Source organism: Dermacentor silvarum, chromosome 2, assembly GCF_013339745.2.
Source record: "Dermacentor silvarum isolate Dsil-2018 chromosome 2, BIME_Dsil_1.4, whole genome shotgun sequence".
NCBI classification, from domain to species: Eukaryota; Metazoa; Arthropoda; class Arachnida; order Ixodida; family Ixodidae; genus Dermacentor; species Dermacentor silvarum.
This window is the reverse complement of record NC_051155.1, coordinates 206,226,655-206,250,963: the sequence shown is the minus strand read 5'-3', so window position 1 is coordinate 206,250,963 and position 24,309 is coordinate 206,226,655. Positions and strand designations below refer to the sequence as shown.

Below are 24,309 nucleotides of genomic sequence, written 5' to 3'. Positions count from 1 at the left end.
CCAAAGGCGTATCTTGCCCCTCAATCTCCCGCGCGAAAGCAAGAAACGGGAAGAGGGGGGGGGGGGGGCAGCTTTTCCTCTGCCAACAACTTCTCCTCTGCACAGTATATATATATATATATATTGCCCGCCGGTGCCGGTCGTCCGCACCGTCTCTTATCTCCACACGGCTCTGACCTTTGTATGCGCTGCGCATTCGCCGCTCAGTTTCCATTGAAGCGATAGACCACGCGAACCTGCCATTGGCTGCGGTCATTCAGCGTGATCTATTCATGTTTGCTTGTGCGCGCTGACACCACGATTGTTAATTCAGTTAGTAAGCCAATGTGTCCAAGTTTATGCAGCCAATAAAACTACTATCCCTACTCCGAATACCTCTCTACTAATTTGCACAGGTAGCACAAGTCAGCCTTCCTTTACCGCTTTTTTTACTATGCACATGACCTTATTGTTTCGGTTATGCCCAGCATTTTCCTATTTAATGCAAATTCTATTTCTACCTACAGTAGAACTCTGCTGATACGTTTCTTAGGGGACCTAGAAAAAAGAATGCATGATCCAGGAAAGCGTAACATCCTACAATGCTTGAGGCAACACCACAGATGAATCAAACTTACTTTCTCTTGTCCAGTTGTTGAAATTCAAAGTTATCGTGAGTCAAAACTTTGTTTAGATTTCACCAGGAAGCCAACAAATTATTAAAAATCGACTATCACTGCTTTCCGGCTTAGATTGAATGTTGAACAATTTTTTAAAACAATTTTTGAACTCACAATCAGTGATTGTGAGTTCAAAACTTGCCCATTCTCCGTTTCCGGGTCACTGAATCAGTGATGATTGTGAGTTCCATCTGGCACTTGGGTTGAATGTTTGATAATAACAGACTCTCTTCAAACACTTGCAGTCCCTCTTTAGTTTCCACACATCCTTGTATAATACGTGTGCAAGGTACTATCTCAAAGGCCATGACAGTGGCGGTCAACATAGGCACTGCCAATGAACCATGCTGCGTTTGTGGTGCGCCGTCACAGTTTTTGGACAACACAACCGGCAAGGCAAATATAATAAACGGAAAGATAGCACACATAGCACCATGAGAACTAGCCAGGGTTGGTATCTCCGAGCGTAAAAGCTGGGAAAATGTAATAATTAAGCATTGTTGAGAGATGATTGTGGACCGTCACGTTTGTTGACGTGCGGTGCGGTGAAGGATGAAGCCGTAGACGTTTAGGTTGGTTGATAACATATATTAGGACTAAGCACTCTATTATACAGTATACAAACAGAACGACACACATATCACACAGTAACTAAAGTACATGTTACACATGCATCACATGCATGCTAAGTCCCTACGCTACAGGTTTTTGCTCACGCTCACGTCCTCGTCGTCTTCAGTAGAACGAGACCGTAACGGGACGACTTGGTCGCTGACCAACACATAGTGTGTCGACTTGCCGAGGTGCTGGGTGAGCGGTGGCAGTGGCTCAAACGTTCAGGAACGGCAGGAGATCAGAACGACCAGGAATACTGGCCGGGAACAGCCTCGCGGGCATGTAGTCACCGCACTGGTCACCGACATCAGCGGGAGCGCAACTGGTCAGGAGGTTGCCCAGTGGTTCATCCAAGCAATCCTCTCGAACCCTGGCTCTTCGAACGCCGTGTCGAACCAGTCTCTGCTGCGCTCGTGCCTTCTACTTCTTTTTTTCTTCTCAGCCGCGCCACCTCGTGCTCTCTCTTCTTTCCGCGACGCGCCGCACATGTAGTCAATGTCGTCGTCGTCGTTTCACCACAAGCATGAACACATCAACGAGGTTGTACCGTAGTTTCATTTTAAGATGCCTTGTAGTAGCTCGTAAAAAGCAGGCATTTTATCCCCCCAGAAAGAATTGAGAACTCTCATCAGCACATTTTGCATAGCACTCAAGGTGTGGGAGACAATCATCACCACCTCTCCAAGGTTAGAGGCTCATACGCTCCCTATACATTCAGTCCAGTGCTTATGACTTTACTAGTCGAGTACAACTTAAGAAGGCAGGAGAGGCCCCACCCAGATGAGCGAAGCACGGCATCCGATTGGCTCCGCGACTAAAGAAATAGTCCCGCTGACGTGACTCGGCCCAGTTCGAAGCGCGGGCTTCCATGTTCTCCGTTGCCGAGTCACTAGCTGTCCGGCTCATGACGTCAGTCTAAAGTGCTCGCCCATTGGTGGAGGCTCGTGTGCATCTACCTTTGAGGGGAAAATGCTGCTGCCTTCTAAAGTTGTACCCGAATTTAGAGTACTATCAAGTGGCATACCCACCGCAGCAGGCGCTCTCAAAGCCAGTGGCGCACCGACGGGGGGGGGTTGTAACCCCCCCCTGAGGCCGACCTAACCCACCCTTTTGTTTAGCCCCTTTTCTTTCCTTGCGCATTTGAGTACTGCAACTAAGATGTAAGACGCGCAATCGTCTGCACACTCGCAGAAACCGCATTTTTTGACAATTTCCGTGAAGAAATTGAAATTAGTGCTGTTTAGATGGTATTGGCAAACTGTCAACCCCCCCCCTAGCAGAGATCCTGGGTGCGCTACTACTCAAAGCTATCGTGCAACTGTTCCTGACAGTTCACGCAAATTAAAATTTCGAGGAAAAAGTGAAACCTTGACACACACTTAAATGCAGTAGGCTTCCATTAATTCAATCTTTCGGTTTATGTGATCCTGACCGAAGGTCCCAGCCGGCGTCACATGCATTTTTATGGACTCTAACCTTCGTCTTAATGTTGGCCTTTACCGGATAATTCAAACTTCACCACTCATCATGCACAAGCCTGACCCCTATGGTGACCACAATAGCGACCCCATTAGTGGCAGCTTGTCTCAGCGGAGCTTAGGGGGCAGGGAATGCGTTGAAAACACATCAACCTCCCGTCAAAAACGCCTATTTTCGGTCTGCCCTAGGAACATTTTCAAGCAATAACGGTAGCTCATAATGTCTGATTACAGTATTCACCTGATTCTAAAGCGCGCCTTTCTTTTCCAAAAAAAAAAAAAATGGGCTGCAAATTGCTTGCACGGTGCAATCAGATACAAAACCAAAACCGCCTTCAGGACGTTCGAATGCTTTACCGCATAACACGGATGTATTGCGGCAAACCTGACCTTAGGAAACCGACAGACATTGTGCAACACATATTAGACCCTTGCCCATTCTTCTTGCTCATAAGTCAGATGCGCGTTAGATTTCTACTTTGCTTAGGTGCTTTAATGTCTTTGCTATGTTACTTTTCTACTTTAGATGCGTAGAAAATGTGTGCGAATTTGATTCGGGGGTATCTTAGAATCAGGCAAATACTACCAAATGCATCACCGGTGTTTATTTGCGTTCTTTATGCATCTCGTTTAATTCAACCTTTCAGATAATTCAATCAATTTTCGTTGGTCCCATCAGGGCTGAATTAATGACAGTCAACTGTATATACAGCTTGATTTTTAGGCTCTTGTAGCTCTGTAGTGAGACTTGGTGTCTACCCCGAGTTACAACCTTCGCATCTATTGCTAGGATTGCAAAGTATCAGTCCAAAAACAAGAAAAACAAGGGCAACAGTGTAACCTAGTTGGTCCAGTGCTAGTTTTAGTCGTTTTTTCAGGTCAGCATGCATTTATTTTACATGACACACCTGAATAATCTGGCAATGATTCCACAAGTGGGATGCTACAAGCAGTAAATTTAACGTACAGTAACTGCCATGTAATCAACTTGCCATTCGGGAGGACAGTGTTCCAGCTGTGTACGTGTGTGGCCGGAAGTTACATATGTGATAACAAAGACAAAGTGTGGTGCCATTCTGCACTGCAAATCGAAATATTTACAGCACCACCTGAAATGCACTGAGGCACTAATTTTACATGCAGCTTCAGAATGGGACTGACCATTCCTCGCTAGGTCGATGAATGCATTTGTACACTGTTGTGGTGTTGTACATATCCCCTTCAGTCAAAGAGCAGCCATCATTCATCAGTGATCGTTCGAGGTTCTAGGTGTTTAATCTGCATCAGTGATTGGTCTCTTCTCTCAATCACACTGGACCAACAAAGACATAGTCACTAGGTAGTGGCAGCTCAAACAGTTAAGGCTGTGAGCCTGTGACCCCTGATTCGTGGTTCATGTCAAGTTGTGACCATGGCCGGTTCAAGCCAAAAGGGACAGGGCACAAGCCTTTCCAACTAAAGGTGTTTATTGTCGCCTTGGTTTACGAGCAATCAGATACAATCAACAGTAGTATGGCTACAGCTTTGCAGAGAGACAATAAAATGCAATGGGAGCAGTGCGAGTGCCTTTTCCAAGCAACTTTCCTTGTGGCGCACATGTAATCATTACCTGACAGCCAGGAGTGTCCTCTCATGAGTGGAATGCTTTTTTCACCCCATAAGGAACACATATTGCGGGCAAAATAATCATTACGTGTCACCATCCAAATTTAACACATTGGAAACTAGGCCTTCTTACACGGTGCAAGCCTGTGTCTACCCAAGCACTGGTTTCACTGCTATTTACAGTAAAGGGAAACAAAAATTAAAGAAATACACTTCTAACTTGGCTTCACAACATAAATTGAATAGGGTGAAAACTACATAATAGCAGCCCCTTTCGTTTAAAGAGATAACTTTATTAACATCAATATCTAGTCTGGCTTCTCACACGAAAGGGCAATGTTCAAAAAGCAGAGTTGCTATGAAACTGACATAAGCAGTGTAAAAAATTTGTACATGGGGGAAGGGTGTTGTATCTGAAATGCTATTGCCTGCTGCTTTGTACAAACCAACCTCCAAGGATTTAGTGTAACAGGCAGTGCTACAAAAACATCCGAGTCACCGAGCGATAATGAAAGATAGTAGGTCAAACAACAGTACTTGCTGCAAAAAATTTACCAGTCACAGCAGCTCACCATGGTGCCAAATGTTACTTCGTCACTATAAGCAATTACAATCCCATCACAGGTAGAGTCATTCCTGAGAGAGTCCTCAGCTTCCTTCTAAAAAATCTCAGCTCCCAAAGGCAGCTAGGAGCTCCAAGCAACGCACACGTCTTTGCATCACAACAGTGATGTTCACTGTACACTTCATTCACTCTCCACTTCATTCACTATCCTCACTAACAACTGGTACAACGTTCAACACTGTCGTTGCTGCACTGTGTTCTTCAAAATCTTCTGGATTCCTTTCAATGGCCTCTTGAGTGTTAGCCTGCACGCCTCTACTTGAAACACTGTCTGAACCCAATGTGATGCCCACCTCTGATGTGCCATGGTCTTCACGCTCCTCAGGACATTGGACGATGTCCTCCTGCATATCAGTTTCCTGCTGATCCTTTGCAACACTGTCTAAAGCCGATACGAAGTCTGTTGCCTCCGTATCCATATCTCTTGACAGCAGCTCCTGCTGTGCCAGCCGCAAACGTCGACGTTCCAGTGCTTGCTGTCTACTCCTCTCCATGCGCTCACGCAACTCCTCGCTTATGTCCTGAAATAGAAAGGTGTAGGTGCATGAGCCCTTGATGGCAACGGCAGCATCACAAAACAGAGTGAATGGTTCAAGTGAGCCAGACAACACTCATTGACAAAAGAGAAAACAGTGTACCTGCCAACTGCAAACTTTAAAATTAGTAAAAATCCAGCACACACGACAATGAGGGGGGGAGTGGGGATGGGCAATAGCGCCAATTTTTCTTTAAAGCTTGCCTTGGGCACACACCTTCTTTGGAATATGTACGCAGTTTATTACCGATGATTTACCTTTAGACACAGCACACTTAAACAGCAGATAAGTTGGACCAGCAAAGACTGACAAAAAAGCCTTTGTTTCTAGATCACACTGACTTCAGGGAATTTGATGTTGCTGACTTCATCGGCTTCAGGAACTTGTCTGTATAAACTTACTCGCAGCAACTACCCTTCTGGTATCCTTGGACAATCAAACGACCTTAAACAGAGAGTTAGGAACCAACAAGCAAAGCTCTTTTGCAAACAGAATTTATTTTTTGTAAAGCTTGATGCAACTTTCATAAAACCTTAATAAAATGAACCCAAATTCATGAAGCTTATGAAAAATTCCGGAGAGCTGGCAGGTATGAAACAAGAGAAAAGTACCATACTCAATACATGAACATCATGTGACAACAAGGTGCTAAGTGTGCTGTACAGTAGTGAAAAATATATCTACCTAAAGTCACTTCAGCTTATTAACAATAATAAACAAAATTACAATAAACACAACTGAAAACTCCTATGCACAGCTACAAGCCCTGCAGACACTCTTGTTTGGTGTACTGTCAATGACGCTGTAATAAGTGCAGTTGTGTCTTAATCAGCACTTACTGTGTCTCAGCAACCAATTCATCTCCTGCCATAAAAAAGAACATTGCAAGGTTTCAAGAAGGGTAATCAAACAGTTTATTTTGATTCAATGTTGATGTTAAACGTTTCTTTAGTAAATGCACAAATAAAGAAACGTAGATGTCTTGTAAGGCTACTGACACACACAGATTCAAAACAGTACCAAAACTATCACCCATGGTTTTTTAAATAATTTACTTCCAAAGCACAGAAGCCAAGGACAGGTTTCTCCTATTACTTTTAATAAAGAAATTGCTCAATGAGTATCAAGATGACAGTTGCCTTACTACAAATGGATTGCATGTGGCATTATGAACGTCACATTAGTGAACCGTTTATCCAATATCATATGTGCCAACCTGTGAATTTTTAATTTTGTAAATGTTCCACAGACATGATCGTGGCATTCAGGTGTGGTGAGATACTAATAATTGTTTATTCGTTCTGCCCTAAACATACACCTTTTGTGAGATACATACGCATTAAATAACGATAATTTCAATTTAGACACAGCACACAAACAGAAGCAAACTTGGAAGAGCAGAGACTGACAAGCAGTATATTGATCGACATATTGTAGTGCGAAGGCACAATTATACAGAAGATACACAGACGCACATCACAGGCGCTGTGACGTGTGTAGAGATAAAGTAAAGATAAAACCGCACGTGAGCTATTGGAAGCGTTTTACATAAAAGAAAAAAAGCTGTGCTTGTGTAAATCAGACCTCTGTTGTTTTGAGTGACACGGAACTTGCTTTATTTAGATATTCCAAATGATCGTGTTAGTTCTGATAATTGCCCTCTGTAGTCCACCCAAAGTAGCTGGTGCACCTCCACATTGGGAAGAGTATATATACTGTATCTCGCTGTGTTTTGAAAAAAGCGCCTGTCACGTGTGTCTGTGTATCTTCTGTATAATTGTGCCTTCGCGCTACAATATGTCGTTCAGTTAACACCAACTTGTCCAACACCAAGTCCTTCTGAAGCAGTATATTGTTTTGAAGTTAACAGTGACTTTTGAACAGCGATAATTCCTAGCACGAAAAAATTGTTTACAGTAAAAAGAGGACACAGGACAGGATCTCGAGGCCTTGCTCATGGCGATTTTGCCTACTGTAGCAAGTTGTAGGAATAAACTTGCTCGAAGCAAGTATCCTTTAGTGTCCTTTCATCATCAGGAAATTTCCAAGAATGTCTTCAGAGACGTCGAGGAAAGCTTTCTCGTGAAAAGATTGTTTTAGTAAAATTTGACGCAACATTCCTAAAATCGTAGAATGATCCCAAATTCATAAACATTACAAAAAATTCGGGAGAGTCGGCAAGTATGTAATATCCAGTGCAATAATGAAAGTCGGCTGCAAATAAGTAGATCGGATTAGCGTACAGCTTTTCATCGTGTTACTGGGTCATCAACAAGGCCGCCATGACAATGTCAGAGAAGCCATACTTACTACAGATGCTTCTTATAAGGGTCACAACTAGGGCTGGACGTTTGATGGATCAGCATTCTGATTAATCGATTAATGCTTTAATCTCTAATTATTTTTATTGCGATTAATCACTTAAGCTCACACAACAAAAATCAGGCAAGTGCTGACATTGATGCTTTCGCCTGTCTTGCTAAAAACGAAAGGGAAACAGTACCGACCGCACCCACACATGCATGCTGCACATGTTGCAAAATTTGACGAAATGTTTAGTTTTCCTCTAGCGCACATGTGTGTGGCAAAAATGACGCACACACGTGTACATTTTTGGCTTATATACATAAATCCACAAATCTGAGTAACCAATTAATTACTCAATTAAAAGGTACAGATTAATCGGGTTAAAATTTTTAATCTATGCCTAGCTCCAGTCACAGCCAGTGGAGGAAGTAAAAGCACTTAAGTGATATGTATTTAAGCCACACACAAGTCCCATCTGACTCAAAAGGCACAATCAATGCATAAGAGGCCGAATTGCAGACAATGAGCTCATACAACAAGAAACATCTTTAAATGAATGGGCTGCCTTTTTTAATGTGTTTCACATTCTCTTTTTCTTGTGTTCTAAATTTGGTTAACCCATTCAGTCACAAATTATGATCGACTGTCAATAAATGTATGAAATTTACGAATTTTATGCCAAGGTGCTGCAGACGCCATTAAGAGCAAGTCGAGGTGGTAGCATGACTCCTGCATTTCATGATTAGTCACCATAATTACAGAGTGATTAGGTATCTAATTATTGTGCATTCAGTAATGATATGTTTCTTCATAAAAAGAATTGAATTACTAGCGCAAATTACTTGCACAAGTTCATTATTGGTTGCAAGCATTACTAGAAAGAAACATTTTTTTTTTTCGTAATGCTATAGAAACGTCCCACGTCACACCTCCCATCAAACACTGTAGTGGCTTCTACAAAGCTATCTTCAGTAGCGATAGATTTCCCTCAGAAATAAAATGAAGGTACTTGAGGTAAGCAGAACGTTCAATTTACCCTAAGCTTAATTTTTGTGGTCTATTCCTTGCCACAACTGCACAGAAATGGCAAAAATAAGCCGCGTCCACAAATGTGCACATCGTGACTGAAGAGGTTAAATAGTCTTGAGAAACACAGCACCATGAGATGGCAGCAGTGACCCCCTTTTCGAAATTATTAGAACCGTAATTACACTCTAAATGGTTGCCAGCTGCTACTAGTGCTATTTTCAAAAACTACTCCATAGCAGCAGCTTGAGAGAGTGGGGGTTTAATTTATTTGAGGGAAAGGGAAACAAGGAGCACCTCAAAGCGCTTTACCTTTGGCTGCTGAGACAGGGGTGGCGCTGTTGCGAGCACTTGTTGGCTGGTTGACTGTGAACCCTCAGCAAGCAGTGATGAAAAGGGGTCCTCAAATGGTGGTTGTTCTTCTTCATCTTTTTCTTCCACTATTCCATCATCTATGTTTTCACCAAATTGCAGCTGTTCACCAACATCACCCTCCAAGCCCATTCGTAACTTGCGCATGTATGTCTGTAACAGAAGAGCACACCCACAGCGTCACGTTGCAACATTATTGAGAGGCCCAGCAACAGCACTGTATAACGCTCTACAGAGCTTTTTCATTGGCAAAATGACAAAAAAATGCTGCATGTATAACAAAGCATACAATAACCAAAGCAGTGTCAGTGCTACAGTCTGGTCTTTTTCAAACAGGCGTTGACATATGGCCTTGTTGGTAAGGTAAAACATACTTACGATTGTTTAAGAGTGTTGACGACAAGAGCAGGCAAGTGCACACACACAAGCGCTATGTATGTGTGTACAGCCCTTGTGTGTCCACTCACTTGTCCTCATCATCAATGCGTTTCAACAATCTTAAATACTTTTTCAAACCTTACAACTTTTCTTTAAAAATGGCATCTTTAAAGCATCACCTGTTGTATCTTCACACAGCAGCAAACCTCATCTCCATGCAAAAATAAAAATAAAAGCCCTTAAATAAGAGTGTACCATAATAATGTATGAATATTCACCTGGTCATATGGTAAACATTATACCTAGAAGAGCAGACTCAGGATTATCCATACAGTTGGCACAACATTATAAACTTTCTAACCGCGAACCTAGATCAATCATGGGAAACAAATTAGTAAATTTTGCGAAGCAAATGTAAAAAGAAAAAAGAATGTCGCCACATTTGTACTTGCAGGAGTAGAGACATAAAAATTTTAGCCTTTCTAATTGTTTTGTTTAAAGTCACAGTAATGCTCATTATATTCACAAAAGAAAAAACAAGAAAAGTTATATTGCCAAAGCTACGCCAGTCTTAATGCAAAAAAAAAACTGTCATTTTCACCCAAATGTCAAGCTTTGAAAACGATAGTAAGGTTTAGTGTTGTGCTTGAGCTCCTCCCCGCATGGCATTCAAACAGTACGTGGAGACAACACCACTGCTGCAGCACAGCAGGAATAGCGCACCGGCAGGTACCAAGTGTGTAACAACACTGGCACGATGAGGAATGCCGGCAGCGGGGTGCCGGCACCGGCGTCATACAGCGATAGTGCACGGGATGAGATTGATAGAAAACCGTTGGCATTTGTCAACACCGAAAGAAAGGATCATGTCGATATAGCTTGTTGTTTACTGTCCGTCTCACTCAGACCAGTGTATGCACCACCGTGTGGTATGCACACAGCTACTCAGGACGAACAGTAACGAGTTGTGCACAACACTCATTTCAGCAGCGGATGCCAGAACGCTGCCCTGCATCCAGCAGAGCTGAAGTGACAGTGCATCCCTTTTGCAACCAAATGCACAATACGTCTCTGGAGATCTTTTAACCCTCCACGTGTGGGCCATGTGGAAATGCTATTGCAATAAAAGCTTTTTAACACGAAAGTGTTTTATGCCGGGGTCCACCAAGACTTCACTGACGTATTTCCGTCACGGAAATACGTCATAGAACATAATACAAAGAAAGAAACCAGAAGAAAAAGTTCCACAAACATGCAAAATTTGGAAATCGAACCCACGACCTCTCGGTCGGCGACGATAGATCGCCGAGCGTTTAACCCATTGCGCCACAAACGCATTTGCAGAGAGCTACACAGACGCGCCTTATATATCTAACACTCCTCCGTGTACCCGCGCTCTTGCTCGGGGCGGTGCCGCCGCCTACGAGCAGAAAAGAGAAGTACTGCATTATGACACTAACGCGCACCGACAGTGAACGCTTCGGTGGTCTCAGCACTACGACGCCTCGATGCCAGCATTCGAAGGGACGCTGGCATCAAGAATAAAGTCCCTAAAAAAAATAAAGTAGCGCCAACCGCACCCCTTCGCCTCTGCCTCCTCTCTCAGTAGCTGCAGCAGCGCCCCTACAGCGTCCAGGAGGAAACTACGGACGCGAAAGCGAAAGCGGCGCGCGGCCGCGCTCGGGCAGCCGCTCGGCGAACGGTACGCCGGTGTCGTCTGTGGAACGCGCGCTCGTTTCGCGGCTCTTCGGGTCGGCATCGCGTGCCAAAATAAACAACGCAGTGGACAGACAAAATGGCGCCTTCACTACCTTCAGAAAAGCTAGTGCGTCATGCTTGCAGATTCTTAGCGCCGCCGAGTTTACACGGCGATAGTGGCGCTGCCATCGAGAGCGTCAGCGCCGAGCGCGTCCGCAAGCAAACGGTCGGCTCTCGCATCGAGTATTGCTTGCTTGAGGTGATGTTTTTTGCAGTGCAAGCGTTTTTATTATTTCACTGGTCTACAAAGCATGATACATGCCGTATTTATCTCTCGAACACGCTTCCAATGAATCGCTTTAGACCGCAGCGCTCTAGTCCGTTTAGCGGAAAGATTTGAACAAGCCCATCTTTTCGGCCAACAGCCATGCCACCCCTCAACTGGCTCCATTTACAATCTGCAAGACACGCGGGAGAGGAGGAGCCTGCATGGGCGACACGAATGGCGCTACTTTATTTTTTTAGGGACTTTAATCAAGAAGCACTACCAACGCCACCTAGGTGGCGTTCACCGCCTTCAGTTTAGGCTTTCTGAGCATGGTTTTCAATATAAAGTCAAAGTACGGCGAGGACCACACTCTTGAAAGCGTTGGCATGTGTGCTTCATCTCTTAGTGGAAAAGCAATTGCACTGTTTATTCTTCAGCTCTCTTTTTGAAGCTACAGCATGCACACTGCCTACAGTGAGACACAGCAAACAAAAGGTGCACATTCAATAGGTATCGTTACCATGTGGAGCCTAGTGAGCTCGACAAAAGCGCTGATGTCACTCACTTCAGGAGGAACATTGCAGAATCACAAAGCGATAGTATTGCGTAATGTCCGAAGTGTCCATAAGCACTTAAAGGGAGCACTTAAAGAGCAAGGTCACTGGATGGCTCACATGGCTCTGTAGCCATCTTCACAGGGAGGTTCAGCAAACTGCCAAGAGCGCATTGCTTGTAGGTGTGCCGAATGGCAAATTCTCACATTGAATGCAAACATCTAAGTGGTCAAACCACATTTCATCTTCTCATAAAAAACAATATTGGCAAATCCTTCGGTTGTTTCCCAAGAATGCAGTTAGGCTTAGCTACACCTAACCATAATCCAGTGTTGAGCACACGTACTGTTGCACAACACAAGATGAATCAGTAGCCGCAGGTTACAGCCTACAGGTTATACTTGACATTAGGCTTAGCAGCGGACTACAGCATAGCTGAACCTTTCAAACACCTTCACAAGCATCTACTTGAAAAGAGGTGAACAGACGGAGAGTGCAAAGTTGAAAACTGAGCATGCGGCGTGTCTGTTGCACAGAGCCATGGGTTGTTCCATTGCAAAACTCTCAGGCTAGTGTTCGTGTGTGGAAAGAAAACACTTAACACAGGCGCTCTTGCAGGCATTGCCGAGTGATGCATATAATGCCCGAGCTGAAATTTATGTCACAGCACATCAGTGGTTTTAGATCCCCCTGGCATGTACACAAGCACAAAAATAATAAAATCATGTGTACCACGATGGCCTACTTGCGTAGGTGCTCTACTGTGGAGACCACGGCCCTTCTTTTACCTCTTCCTCACCACTAACACACGAATGATGCCAGCATCATGAAACACTTCGCAAGGAAGAGCAGCATGAATTTCAATTTATGCAACACAGTGGCTTCATATGTGTCGCTGCTCATGAACAATGCAAGGGGCCTTTGATAAGCATGCCCTCTCAGATTTGCACATTGAAAGCTGCCAAGATTGCTTTACATCACAGTTTTAGGCTTCCGCATCAGAAAAGTGCATGAAGGTCATGCTGCATGCACAGAAATGTTACGACGTGCTGATAGCACTGCATCGGAAAGGTAGAAAACCGAAACCATGTTTGCTGAAAAACTTTTTGTTGTTGTGCATGACTGGCACAGCTTCCCTCACTTTTCATCATCAGTGGGCCTGTGCAAAGTACTTCAATGAATAAATGTGTTCTATATGTTGTAGGGATGTGCGAACAGTGATTTTTGAGAATGAATCGAACATGAATGCCAGAAGCAAATCAAATGGAATATTGAATACTTTTCGAATAATGAACAGCCGTTTTATCAAAATTGGTATAAAACGATGTTCGCATCCCAGTATTCTTAAAGTTAGCACAAGTTTCTGTCATTACATAATACACTATGAAGCGTTGTTTCTTAAAAGCACAAATGGAGGATTAGAAGCAAACAAGTAGTTTCTTCTTGTGCACAAGGCTCTACAGAGAGAGCGAATAGTCGCTGTACAGCCTATAAAGTAGGGCTACCTAAGGGACACAGCTTCTCATGTTTTATGCCCATACTATGCCCACAGGGGTGAAAACTTACCGTACTTTTTCTCCAATTTTATATTTATTTGGATGCAGGTGACGTTTTAAAATATTCGAAGAGTATTAAAAAAATATTCGCATTTACGAATAGTGACTATTCGATTCAAAGACCGTATCGAATAAGACACTATTCAATTCGTTATTCGAAAGTTCCGAATATTCGCACACCCCTAATATTTTGATGTCGCCACTCTCAGCTCATATCGTTTTCATATCACTTCATTTATTTCACATGATGAATATTGTAGATACAGCAGCTGCGAGGCTTGACGGGGACTGTACTCACAATGCAAGGCAGAGTGATTGCAATGGGGCTCAACAGAGTACATCAGCAGATAGTACAATGACCAGTTTTTCTATTTGTTATATGTACGAGTAACAGTCAACTTTGCAAAAAATACAGCACTTACATTATTCGAAGGACAAGTTAACACATATATTTTAAAAACATGAATGCTAAAGAAATTGAGACAACAGAAAAATATATCAAGAAAAAAACTTAAAAAAAACAACTAGATAGCTCCATATGGCTAAGTATGAAAAACTCAGCCACATGCAGTTACCTTGCAACAAATGTTTCCAGCTGTCTTTATTAATAAACTGCTCAAACCAGAGTGAGCTGTTCGTGTAACTAGAACACAATAAAGAGTGCTTAACCCTTAACGAGCTGCCATCATCCTACCAGCACCCCCCTGTGCAGTACTTCATCCTTCCAGAAGTGTTGCCTGCATGTCCCTGCCACAGTTCCACTGTGTATGAAATTTGTGAAAAATTAACTGCATTCACTAACCGGCTGTTGACACAGAACACTCATTTCATTTATCTGGGAGTTCACATTCCTTTCTCTATAATGTGTTTGTATATTATTAAGGGAAAAGTGTTTTTACAAACAACTTATCCTCTCCCTAATAATGTAATCCAGTAAAAAAAAGGTAAAACAGACATGAATTACATTTTTAAATTATATTATTATGTGCCAAACTCCAGCACAATAAAAAAAAATTCTTATAAACTTTGATTTTTTTTCTTCAAGAGAACATGGTAGTTAAAGGATTAGGAGAGGGGATCTCTCCTCGTGTAAATTTAGTTGATTCTACTAGTAATGCAAAAGCACAAACCTGGACTTCCCGCTTCATGCCCAGTCGTTCCAAATTACTGAAAAAGTTGTCGGAGTTCATCTGAGGAAAAAGGCGGTGGCCCCAGTGCTCGAGTAGCGACAATGCTGTGTCTAAGTCGTGGACCTGTAAAAATTGTGCATAGTTAATTAAATGTCTCACATTAGGAGATGCCAAGAACATTCACAGCACTCTAGTGTTACATCACCTCATGGCCTTTCCCTCGCCAGTGCACATTCTTGGACATTCGCAAGAGTTCAGGAATCCCTTTGGCACCAGCAAGCCTGCAATAGAGCGTGCAAGTTTACTTAGCCACATAAGCTGCATTGCAACAGGAACGAACAAGAAAGGGGGGGTACAACCCTAAAGCAATTCTGTATGTACTGATGACCAAGCAGGCTGGCAGTGCTATTTGTTATGACTAGAGACCGGATTTTAGGCAAATGCCTTTTTTGTTCCTTGCGTTCCTATCGCCCCACTTTGATATATGAGCATGAATTAGAGGTTAATGAGGGCTTTTATAGTGCCTATAAATGCCTATTTTGGCGTTTGTGCCTAAATGCCCACAAATGCCTATAAATGCCTATTTTCAATATCGTGCCTATATGAACACTATTTAGCCTCAAGTTTTGCTTTGGAGTGCAGTTAGAGACCGTTATTCATGTTACCGGGCAACATTGACTGTTCGGAACTCTATGGGGTTCAACCTAATCACCTAGTTCAACCAACTTTCGGAAAACAACCGCTAGCAACAGTGAAATAGGACGCGCCGCAGTTGGCGAATGCGAAACCGCGGAGAGCCATCAGGGGAAAGGAGAGTAAAGAGCAAAAGAAAAAAGAAAAATGTGATGTGCACGCGGCTTTTGTTTTGTTTGTAATTTACTTTTTAAGGTGTTCACTGCCGTCGAGCGTTCCTTCTCAGCGTACAAGTTCATTTTCAGTGACAAGAGGAACAATTTTGAATCCAAAAATCTGGAGATGGTGGTAGTTTGCTATTGTTTCCACAATCTTCACAGTGATTCTTAAACTAGGTTCCGCATGCTCTCCAAACAGATTTCTTCAAACACGTGCCCTTCAAATGGACGGAAGTGTATTTGGCAGTGTTGGAGCGTTTTGCCTGCACAATTCCGATAATGTCATTGTATATGAGAAAATTGCCAGAGTTGTACCTAACAGTCCTGATGTAAGAACATGTTAATTTCTTAATAAATTGTAGTTTCTCTTGCATTTAATTATAATTTGTCTGTTTTTGTTGTGTCTTAATTTAAATGCGCAGACATAAAGTAGCGTTTTTTTTTTAATCAGTATTCCCAGCTTTCAAGAATTCTTTTTCATGCTTGTTTCACTTTATGCAACGCTCGAGTACAGTGGCCATTGAACATGAATATGAGCAGTGTGCTTGATGAATTATGCCAAATGATCGTCATTAGTCCAGCAGTTTTATGGGGCAACTGCACGGCTATGTTCAACTTTTGGCGCCTTTGTGCCATCATAAACAATAACATTTCTTGTTTGCCTGTCGTAGATACAGGTAGTGCACGTCTTCGTTTGAAGTTAATTGCATTTATGTAAAAATTTATTGTGCCTATATTTACGACGTTGGAGGCCTAAAACGTTGCTTTGCCTGCCTATTTTTGCGCCTAAAACGCGCTTTTTCAATGCCTAAAGATCCGGCCTCTACTTATGATGCTGTTCCTGCCAACCATGTTGATGACATAGTTGTGGTTACTGGCCAAGTCAACGTGAAGAAACACAAGAGACATTTTTGAGCCCGTACGGGTTTCTTCGTGTGAACAAGGAACCCAAAGGGCTCCGAAATGTCTGTTTCTTCACCTTGACTTAGTCAGTGACCACAACTATTTCATCATCATGTTACCTGACCAGACAAATTTTCATCAAACTCCTGGACTACATACACCCTCCCAACCAGGCTTGTAATAAATATGCTATTACATTAAAAAAACAATACTATGCAATGCTCAAGTACTCCCAAAAAACCATATGCTTCTGTCTAGCTGGTTTGCATACAACATTACTGACACCGTGGTAGAATGCCATCTGCAGAGCCAAAATAATATGAAAATATATGATAGTATAACACAAAAATAAGCAGATTGGGTTAAAGGTACCAACAACCTTCAGGAACACATCCCGAGATTGTGTTGTAGATTGAAATATTGTGCTGGTGCTGCTCTGCTGCTCAGTAGAAATAATTTGTTTTCTCACACTGGCCCTTTTGCAGCTTTAAGGGGACATGCACCTCAGAGATCCCACTTCCATTATTAATAAAGCTAACTGAATGAAATTTATGCAGAATATAGAGTTCAATCTCCTATTTTCTAATATTCTTTTTTTAAGTTTTTCAGTATCCTATCTGGTTATTTCTCTGTGGCCCCAGAAATGGGAAAAAGTGTGGTCTCTTGTGCAAGGTTTGTGCTTCATACCAGGCATAATAAAGTGTCATAAAAAAGTGCATATTGCTCCTTATGGACAACAGTTCGTAAATAAGCTAAAAAATAATTTCATTTTAACTTTACTACTTAAAGAAACAATTTTTAACCTCGAATATTATTCAGTGAAAACATTGTTCAGCAGTTGCCTAAAAATCACGTGGCAACAATTGTTGAATATTACAATAAGACCTAAATACATGCATTCTATACCTTCTTGCGCATGCAAAATTTGGCTGAGATTGAGTCACATTAAGTGCAAGAATTTTGGTGCACAAGAGCAGTAAGAACAGGCTAAGATTGAAAAAAAGTGAGAAACGAAGTTGAAAGTTCTAGACATGTTTTTCCCTTTCAGCCCTGAATTTTTCTTTACCATGCAGAAAAAAATGGTCGTTTTGTATTGATTCGCTACCACCTTAGAAACACAAAACTATTAATTATATTCTGAGCAACCCATCAGTATAAGTCCTGGCGTCATGTCCTATACATAGGACACCAGGGCTTAGTGGTTGTAAAAAGCAATACGAAGTATTTGAAACTTGCAAGATATTTTCAGGAGTTTCACACATTTAAATGCTTGAAAACTCACATGATGGTAATCGGATAGTGGTTATGTGCATGGTAGGCCTGATGAACATTTGATGATGGCCTGATGATAAACAATTCTTTGTGCTCGTTATAGACAGTTAATCAATGCATCTGAATGGTCTCCATCTACTTGATAATCACATTGTCGGATTTATTTGCATCATAGATGACCTACTCTTCGTCCACTGCGCAGCAATTACAGTTTCCCACGCCTGCAAAAGCAAGCTGTCCATCCTGCACTTCATCATTATCGTCTTCTACCGTCCGACACCACCGTTCTCATAGTGCAGCAAACATATTTGCAGGGACTCCGAAACCAGGGGGGTGGGGGGGGGGGGCGGTCACCCCCCCCCCCAACATTTTTCCAGAGGGGGCAGGGCCCCCTCACTTTCCGACCGTTTACGCTGAAATCAAATTTTTGACAAGAGCTATGGTTAAATTTTCAAACTGGTGGTTTTGTGGTCCAATGCTTTCCAGAAGGCCGATGATCAACTGGGCATACAAAAGTGGCACGATCGCCGATTAAGAAGCCACCAATTAAGGCACGCCACTCAACATACCTGTAACCAAACTCTAAATTAAATCATAACTACGCAAACAGACGCACAAAAAATTGGCAGAATATTGACTTACACTAGGAGAACGAACAACAACACATCAATGGATAAGAAACATTTCCCTCATGCCATCGCATTTCCCTACAAAATAATACACAAGCCAGGCAATCACCGGACACTGTATATCTCCAAACTATTTCTTAAGATTCAACAAAACTGACCACAACTCTTGCAAATGCGGAAAACCTGTACAAAAGATTGATGACCAGCTCATAGACTGCCCCCTAACAAGAAAGCAAAGACTACTCCTGACACATAAATTGTTGTTGTACTTGAGCACTGTAATTGAGCATTGTACTTCCTCCGTATAATGATGCTGGTGAGCAGGATTGTTCCAGGCCGAACACCCTACTGATACCACTGTGTCCAAGGAGGTGGACAGTAAGAGTAAAATAAATGGACAGGTTCGTTGAAAGCTATGAAAGGGTGCAGGCGACTTTGCAGGAACTGGTACAAGTACAAAGCTCTCTCAGTGGCACCAGCAAGACAGCCATAAAATGATATGAGAAAGTATTAAAGAAATTCGAAACTTTATTGGGTATCAACCTTTCTATTGCCTTGTTTTGCCCATGCGAGGAAATAGCGAGGATTCTTCAACGCCCAGTTTACTGCGCTGCAGGAGCAATAGAAGCAGCAGAGGCTCTTTGTGACCGCTTGTCAAGGTTGCGGTTTGACGCCTCATTTGACGTCCTATGGCAGCGGATGAACTCAAGAGTAATGGAGCTAGGTCTAAAGGAACCTCGTGTGCCCAGAGTTTCGCAGCCGCCCAAAAGGCTTCAATTCACATACAAGCCTGAGGAACCTGCAGCACTTGACGGCAAGTCGTCACAGAGAAAATAGTTTTTTGCCGCTATCGATCGTATTACCAACGAGATCTGACAGCAATTTGAACAGCTTGGCATGGAGCAGCTGGCTAGCCTCGAGCTCATTTTGACTGATGCTGCTGAAGGTCGAAACTTCGCGGCAAGCAACCTAAATGAGCTTTAAGGAGCACACGCTGCAGATTTTAATATCAGGAGGCTTTCAGCGCAACTCGTGCTTCTCCAAACGCTCCTGCGTGACGAGTGTCCAGCCGCAAGTGAACGCATTTTACAAATTCTGCAAGGGAAGTCTGCAGATATGCGTAAGATGATGGACGAGGTTGTCCGGTACCCGCTTCAGCTGCTTCAGGAGAGCGAACTTTCAGTGCTCTGAGGTGAGTAAAAACATTTTCGCGCAATCCAATGACCCAGAGGAGGCTGGCACACCTCCTCCTCCTCCACGTACACTAGAAGAGAGCTGCGGAACTGCACTTGAATAGCGTTATGAAAGAGTTCGTGTTTAGAACGGCAGAACGAACAGTGACCTTCGGCCTCCTTTGACAACCTCTCCTGCCCAACGCCCTCTTTTCATGCCAGCCGTGAAGCTCGTCAATCTACGATAATAGCTTTGTACCTAGTGCTTACTTTCTTGTCTACTTGTAACACATTTGTGTACTTGCGTCAGTTCACATTTGCTTCACTGCAGGAGCGAATGCAGAAATATTAAAAATTATTTTTCGCATCTTTCGAACCCGTTTTGTCATTTGCACGGTCTACGCAGGTTTTCAGTACTTCTGAAATTTACAACCATTTTTAAAGTGTTTACCAATGCAGAATAAGCGAGGATGCAAAATGTAAAATTTAATATGGCTAAAATGCAATAAAACATGAATAATTGATGTCATTAAAATGATATGATTAAAATAATAAAATGTAATGTAAAATAAGAATTGATAATATTGAGAATTAATAATAATAAACACAATATACAAAGACGACAATATCCCCCCCCCCCCCTCTTGAGAACGTTCCGGAGTCCCTGCATATTTGAGTCCTTGATACACAAACTCTTCGCTATAGGAGCCCCCCATTGCCACTCAGTGCAGTAATTCAGGCTGATTTATCGCCTCTGAAATAATAAAACAAGAAATCTTGTGCTGTCAGAAGAAACAGCACCCGCAATCTACATTCAGCACATGCAGAGCCCTTGACAACCACTGAGCACTGGTGTCCTATGTTTAGGACATGCATATCATGGAGTGCTGTGGGCTATGCGCGCATGAGAGGTCAAACTTCCCAATATGCATAAAGATCTAAGCATGTTAGAAACAAAACACAAAATTACAATCGCTACTGAGACAGTGGTTATTGAGAAAAATAACTGCTGCAGTCGTTTTCTTCGCCTTCTGCCATTTTGCTTTCACTGCTAGGGTGTTCCAACCCAGTTAAAAAAAGCAATTGACTCCCAATTGGGAAATTTCCAATCGTAAATTAGTACACAACTGGAACGTGACCAATTGGTTTTTGTTGGAGTGACCAATTGTACCCAATGGGTGCCAATTGGTTTGAAACCAATTAGTTGGAATGGCCAGTGGGCAATACCAATACACATATATACCCCACAAAGCAAACCTAAATAGGATTCCAGCTGTCAGAAACAGGTTTGCTATAGCCTTAGTACTCTATGCATATATAGCTATAACTCATTCCAGTTTCCTTGAATGGGTTCATAAACTGAAAGTATGATTTCCCAGTTGGTTAGGTTCTAGCTAGTTTATTCCTATAGGTAGTCCAATTAGACTCAGTTGGGAATGTAAGGTGGGCCTAGTTGGTTTAAACTGGCAAGTCCAATTGGACTCAATTGGTTCCATCCCTGACTAAATCATAACCAATTGGAGGTAAGGATTTCCCAATGGGCCCAGTTGATTCCAATGGGCAAGTCCAATCGGACTTAAATGGTTTCACTTTGACTCAATCATAACCAGTTGGAACTAGGGATTTTCCAATCAGTTCTAATTGGGTCCAGTTCATTTCAATTGGCAACTCCAATTGGGTTCTCCTCTGATCCAATCGTAACCGGTTGGAAGTAAGCATTTTCCAATTGGTTCCTATTGGTCCCAGTTGATTCCTATTGGAAAAGCTAATTGGAGTCGATTGTTTTGTTTGTTTGACTGGGTTCAATCCTCGTTGAAGTCTGATTGAAGCACAAAGTATGTCAGAGCATAGTGGCACCGAATTCAAGTGTGCTTGAAACAACACAGCAGTGCCTGAACTGCATTTATTGAAGCACAGTGAAAGTGTGCGTGACAGGGTGCTTGATACTTTATTTAACTGCCTACAAACAGCCAAGAGTCCTTAATATAAAGAAATAAGAGTTGCATTAACATGTAAATATAACAGTTAACATGGATATGCTAACGAAGATATGCAAACACAATTGAAATTGGCGTAGCACATGCGCTTTGAATCACGTCATCTTTGTCGCGCGATATGTGTATAAACATGGTGGTTACAAATAAATATAGGATGTTATCAGTCGAACTGTCTTGTAAATCGCTGCAGGCACGTCATAGGGCATCTAGCGCTCCTTTGCTGTGCAAGGCGCCCTTCTGCATGGACACTTTCCAGTGTAGTTGAGGCAATGCTGATGGATATGGACGCCGAGCAGGCATGCACTACTATCACGTTTGATGCTTTCATGACGCTGCAACGCAAAACTATTACACACAGACATGCAGAACATACACAGCACACAGGACGACGATGTTTCTGTACTGTTTTCACATTAGTTGCGCATGACAGCTTCGCTTATAACGACTAAAAGATACAGGAAAAACGAAAAAAAGCACAGTGCTATGACTTTACCTATCTTTGTTGAGTTTAGGGCGAGGATTTGTAACAACGCGCTTCTTCACAGCAGGTTTAACATTTTCCCCTGTTTCTTCCTGTTCTGAACCATTGTCCGCTGCTCCTGCGGATTCCTGAAAAAAAAGGTAGGAAGATGTGGCTACAACATACTCTGATACAACGTGCTAGTAGCAGACCAACCTCGGGAGCTTCGTCTTCATTCTCAACATCGTGTAAGGGATAATCTTCCATTAAGTCATCCATAGCTTGTGTTTTAGCTTTCACCACCTCGGACACGCAATCACAGTATAAAAAGCGTCAATTCACAGAACACGGCTCGAAAACACCAGCGAAAAAAAAAACATAAATCCGCAATTACTAAGGGAGCAGCGATAACGTGCTTTTCGCGCGCTTTGTTGCTTATAAAGTCACGTGACATGCGTCATTTATCCGCTTCATTGATTCGTAGAGCGATAAGCATAGTGGTAGGAGTGGTAGGCGTGGTAGTAGGCATGGACCCCTAGCAACTACACCTTGAAACTAAGCATGAAACCATAGAGTTCGCGGAGCAGTTTGTTTTAGAGAAACAAGAGAGCGCTCACGGCGGCGCGCCATACCTCTCCTCGGCGACCGCGCACGAATACGAAACCATTACCGCTTCTACCTTGCTACTGTGCGATCAACTGTCGGAAATGCAACTGAGTTTTCGCTAACACATTATGGTCCAATCATCGTAGATTGAATCATGTGGATTGAAGACGTGTGCAATAGTTGGCTGCAAAAATAGTGACAGGCATGTTAAGGAATATAACGAATCTGTGTGGCCAAGTTCGCAGACCGCCGCTGCAACTGTCCGCACGTGTTACCGGCACTTCGTGATGTACGGCTTTCCTCGAGGATACAGAATTCTTGCTCATCCGCCAGCCTTGTATCGCTAACCTTCAAGGAAAGGGCTTCATCCCCAGAACGTCGGCAAGAGTGAGTACCACTCGTTAAACAATGACAAAGGGAGTAGCGCCGCATAGTAAGTTTCGCGCACGTTATCCATACACATCAGTCCCGGCCACGACGGCTGCATTTTGATGGGGGCGAAATGCGAAAGCACCCGTGTACTTAGATTTAGGTGCACGTTAAAGAACCCCATGTGGTCCAAATTTCCGGAGTCCCCCACTACGGCGTGCCTCATAATCAGATCGTGGTTTTAGCACGTAAAACCCCATGATTAATTAATTATTATCTATACACATCTGTCCCAAATGGCAGGAAAACTTACGCCCACTCTATCGCCGACGTATCAAGAATAAGTGAATGGGTGCACACTTGAATATATGCGCACTGTATACGCACAATAAATGACGGACTACACCTATGGCGCACGAATGGTCGAAGCTGAATGTTTCGTGACGGTCCACAAGAGTAAGCGAGTTACTAGCTGTAATATATATTTGCTACAAGGTATTACAATGTACAAAACAGCTACGTTTCAAGCATTGTGCGCAGCAAGAACAAATATATCGGAACTGAGCACACCAGCGAGAGATTAGGCAGAAAATAATCAGATAGTAGCCGCACCGAGGAACTTCACTAAGTCAGACCAGTCAGAAACCGACAAGCCGCTGCTTCAAAATATTTGCCGAATAAAGAACAAAGAGCAAAACACACAAATCCTGACTGAATTTATAATCGGAAAGCTTGGATAGCTTGGAATACATATTTAGCCCCGCTTTTAGAACAAGCACCATATACGCTGCTTGCGCCGTTTGGACATAGCTTAATCAGCTCCGAAAGCGCTTTTGCATGTTCTCTGAAGCTGTGATCAAAGCTTCGTGTCGTCCGCCTAGTCACTGTGTACGATATCTCCAAAAACAGGTTTTCTAAGCCGCGCCGGCTTCATACACTTCTATTGTAAACAAGGAGGCAACGGAGGCAGTTGAGGCAAGCAATGGACGCGTCACCACGTGATCAAACATGGCAGCGCCCACGGGATCGCCGCGAAAAGGGTCAATAGTAAGAAACTCTATGATGAAACCAGTTGCTTACTAAAATTTTAGTGTAAAACTCTATGCTTGAAACACAAGCCCCCAAAGCTTCGTTTGTAGCTGCTTGAACTGTGGATTTCGCGTAATAGGCGGTGTCTACACCTACCTCCGCGAAGACGCCCTGCACCTGCCGTACTGCAGGTGCCAAAAACAATCGTTGAAGT

At 42.9% G+C, this 24,309-nt stretch overlaps 1 protein-coding gene across 1 annotated transcript; it reads right to left on the bottom strand.

Moving 5' to 3' along the window:
* Positions 1–4,200: 4,200 nt before the first annotated feature.
* On the bottom strand, positions 4,201–22,673 carry LOC119442480 (TIMELESS-interacting protein-like). The gene is made up of 6 exons (XM_037707377.2): positions 22,308–22,673; positions 22,125–22,240; positions 15,013–15,088; positions 14,808–14,930; positions 9,164–9,376; positions 4,201–5,503 (listed from the first exon to the last, which is right to left on the bottom strand). The coding sequence occupies exons 1-6, from the start codon at positions 22,368–22,370 to the stop codon at positions 5,120–5,122; spliced, it is 975 nt and encodes a 324-aa protein (XP_037563305.1). The 5' UTR covers positions 22,371–22,673; the 3' UTR covers positions 4,201–5,119.
* Positions 22,674–24,309: the final 1,636 nt, after the last annotated feature.